We start from the raw sequence: 2,836 nt of genomic DNA on the forward strand, positions 1-2,836 counted from the left end.
TCAATCGAAGAAATTATCCCTGGGCCGATCATAATGGTAACCGTCTTCTCGTAAATCCGAACAGAGGTTTACTTTGGTCATATCAGGAGTGCATATAACTTCAACCGAGTATATACCTGTATCAGTCTCCGGTATTGGTTGGTCTATTACAGGCTCCAATATTTCGTCGACGTCATTTACTTCAGTGCTTATATCATTTAAAAGAGGAAAACTGTTAGCCACATTTAATTTAGACCCCGGAGAGTTTACGTTAACTTGTGTGTGAAAAATTGATTCTGGTGCATTTGAATAACTTTTGAATCGTTTATCTGATTTATTATTTATATATGATTTATATTCAACGACGATAGTAGGTGAAATAAATGCTGATTCGACATTCTCGTCTTTCAATTTAATCATTGTTTCATGTTTGTAATTACGAAGTTGAGAAACAATAATATCCAAAGGCTTTAAATACACTTCCCGATTTCTTGGAGAATTGAATTGAACCGCATTACGACTTCCACTATATGTATTGTTGCTATAAATGTTGTGATCATACATATAATTAATATAATTAAACATATTGGCATAATTTCGTAAGTATTCCACTGATTCGTTGTCATCTTTTTCAATGCTGTTCTTACGTTCATTAGATATATTCTGCTTGTTGAAATCTGATGGAATGCTAAGATAATTCAAACTGTCATCCTTTATCTGAAATTTTTCCTTTTTAATTTCAATTGCAATCAAATAAATATGCTCACTGACGGATTCATCTAGAGGCACCAATTCACCATAAACGAATATAGAACATAATATCATTTGAAGAATAAAAATTTCCTAAATAGAAAAACGTTTAATATAATATAATACATGTTTAAAAGAGTGTTTTGTTCAATACGTGCCATGTTGCCTTATACACTTTGTATGAATGAATTTAACGGTCTAGTAGTCTTCGTCTGAGTTTATACATTTATATAAAGCAATATAAAAATAATCAAATTAAACTAAGAAACGATCTGCCAAATTTAAAATACAATTTCGATTAATAATGTACATTGTTTTCTCTTAAAACAATGCTGCAAAAAACCGTACCAATAAATAAAATATGTCCGAAATTAAATTTGTTTCAAAAACTGCTAAGATGCTAGCAATAACTCTTATTAACCCGCGTCGTAATTAGTTGCATTCAAAGTATTTAAAAAAATTCAAAAACATTTCAGTTGAAAATTGATTAGAAATTTATGTATTTGTAGTATCATTATAAAATCATATACAGGTACAAATTTATAAATTTTAAATAATTTGCATTGAAATTATTGCATGTTTATTTATCTACAAATCGTCAGATATTACTTATTTTCATAACGTAACTGGTGCCTAATCACCGATTATGAAACGATGGGAATTCTTAAGTTTAAATTTGTATTGCAACTGCTTTTATACTATTGTATTATTTGAAAACCACAAAATAATATTTGTACTCGTACTAGTATACATGYAGTCGCAGTTTTTGATTAATAGAAATGAAATTTAAATTTGGTTTTATTTTTTTATAATGCACCAAAATTTGCAATATTTACTTCATTACTACATACTATTAATAATATTGTTATAATATAATTTATATAATTTAGCAAAATAAATGTCCTCTATTTCATACTCTCGTAATTTGCAAGAATCAAAGACAAAAAAATTCTGATTAAAGAGAAATAGATGATATGAGGATACATTTGATAAATTGAGTATATGAGGGAAAAGCCAACCAAAGGATCGGAAATATAATATAAGTTATAAACCAGGGAACCATGAGCCTGATTTTAGGTTACTGCGGACAATAATTCATGCAAAATTCGGAGAAAATATATTGTCAATTAAACAAATTTTACAGGGCAGCTATATTCTATTGAAACTCTGTTTAAGAAATTTTAGCGTTTCTGCGGACAATAATATATGTAAAATTTCGTGAAGATCCATCTTCCAAGCTTTTTTAGATTTTTCATTTTGTATGTCAGTTAAATGCTATCGTGGATCGATATCGGTGCTTCGGACAAATGAACAGCTTGGACTTTCATTTATGTATATAAATATTATATATTGCACAGATTGTGTCGATTTTTGATGAAAACCAGAATTGCAATCTGTTTTAAAATCGAAAAAAATTTAGGGAATAAAGCTGTCGGACCATATTTTATGTTCTGTTTTCATAAATTGTGACCCATTGGGGTTTACCTACTTTTTTAAAGAWAAAAAAAACACAGAAACTTTAAATTTAATGGGGAATCATGGGAAATTCGAATATCATTCGAAAGAACATTCTCAAAATTTAGCTCGATCTTTTTGGAACTGGGGAAGATCGCGCAGCTTCATTTCTTGCACAAACAGTATTTTGTACGCTTTCAATTTAAAATCACTACGTAAAATGMACCAAGTCGTTACATATGGCAGTCCGAATTGTTGCGAACGGCGCCGAATCGACTACTTACGGTCTTCGTGTACCCTGCGTGCTGAACGTGGTCTATTCGGTTGATTAGTATCCACTAAAGAATGCTGGATCTCAAGATTGATAATGGTATTGCGAATAGTACGCTCAGTAGGCCGTTTATGATGRCCATAATACTAATAATAATACCCAACGATTACCCTCCTCCCGCCCAACCAACGCGAGTCATAAAATGCAAGTGAGTTTTAAGCGTTGCGATCTTAAGATGCTCAGCTACAGAAACAAAAATTTCAACAGCCAAAATTAAGAATTAGACTAAAGTTTATAATTTTTAAATGTTACTTGTTAGGAGTAGATTTAAGAGAAGATTTAAATTGGAATCCCAATGCAAATGATTTAAGGCAAAAAGTA

At 30.5% G+C, this 2,836-nt stretch overlaps 1 protein-coding gene across 1 annotated transcript; it reads right to left on the reverse strand.

The window, feature by feature from the left end:
* Positions 1 to 2,597, reverse strand: LOC108971568. The gene is made up of 2 exons (XM_018937729.1): positions 2,571 to 2,597; positions 1 to 822 (listed from the first exon to the last, which is right to left on the reverse strand). The coding sequence occupies exons 1-2, from the start codon at positions 2,595 to 2,597 to the stop codon at positions 1 to 3; spliced, it is 849 nt and encodes a 282-aa protein (XP_018793274.1).
* Positions 2,598 to 2,836: the final 239 nt, after the last annotated feature.

The sequence above is a fragment of the Bactrocera latifrons genome, unplaced genomic scaffold (genome assembly GCF_001853355.1).
Source record: "Bactrocera latifrons isolate USDA-ARS-PBARC rearing strain unplaced genomic scaffold, ASM185335v1 scaffold_35, whole genome shotgun sequence".
In the NCBI taxonomy this organism is placed as follows: Eukaryota; Metazoa; Arthropoda; class Insecta; order Diptera; family Tephritidae; genus Bactrocera; species Bactrocera latifrons.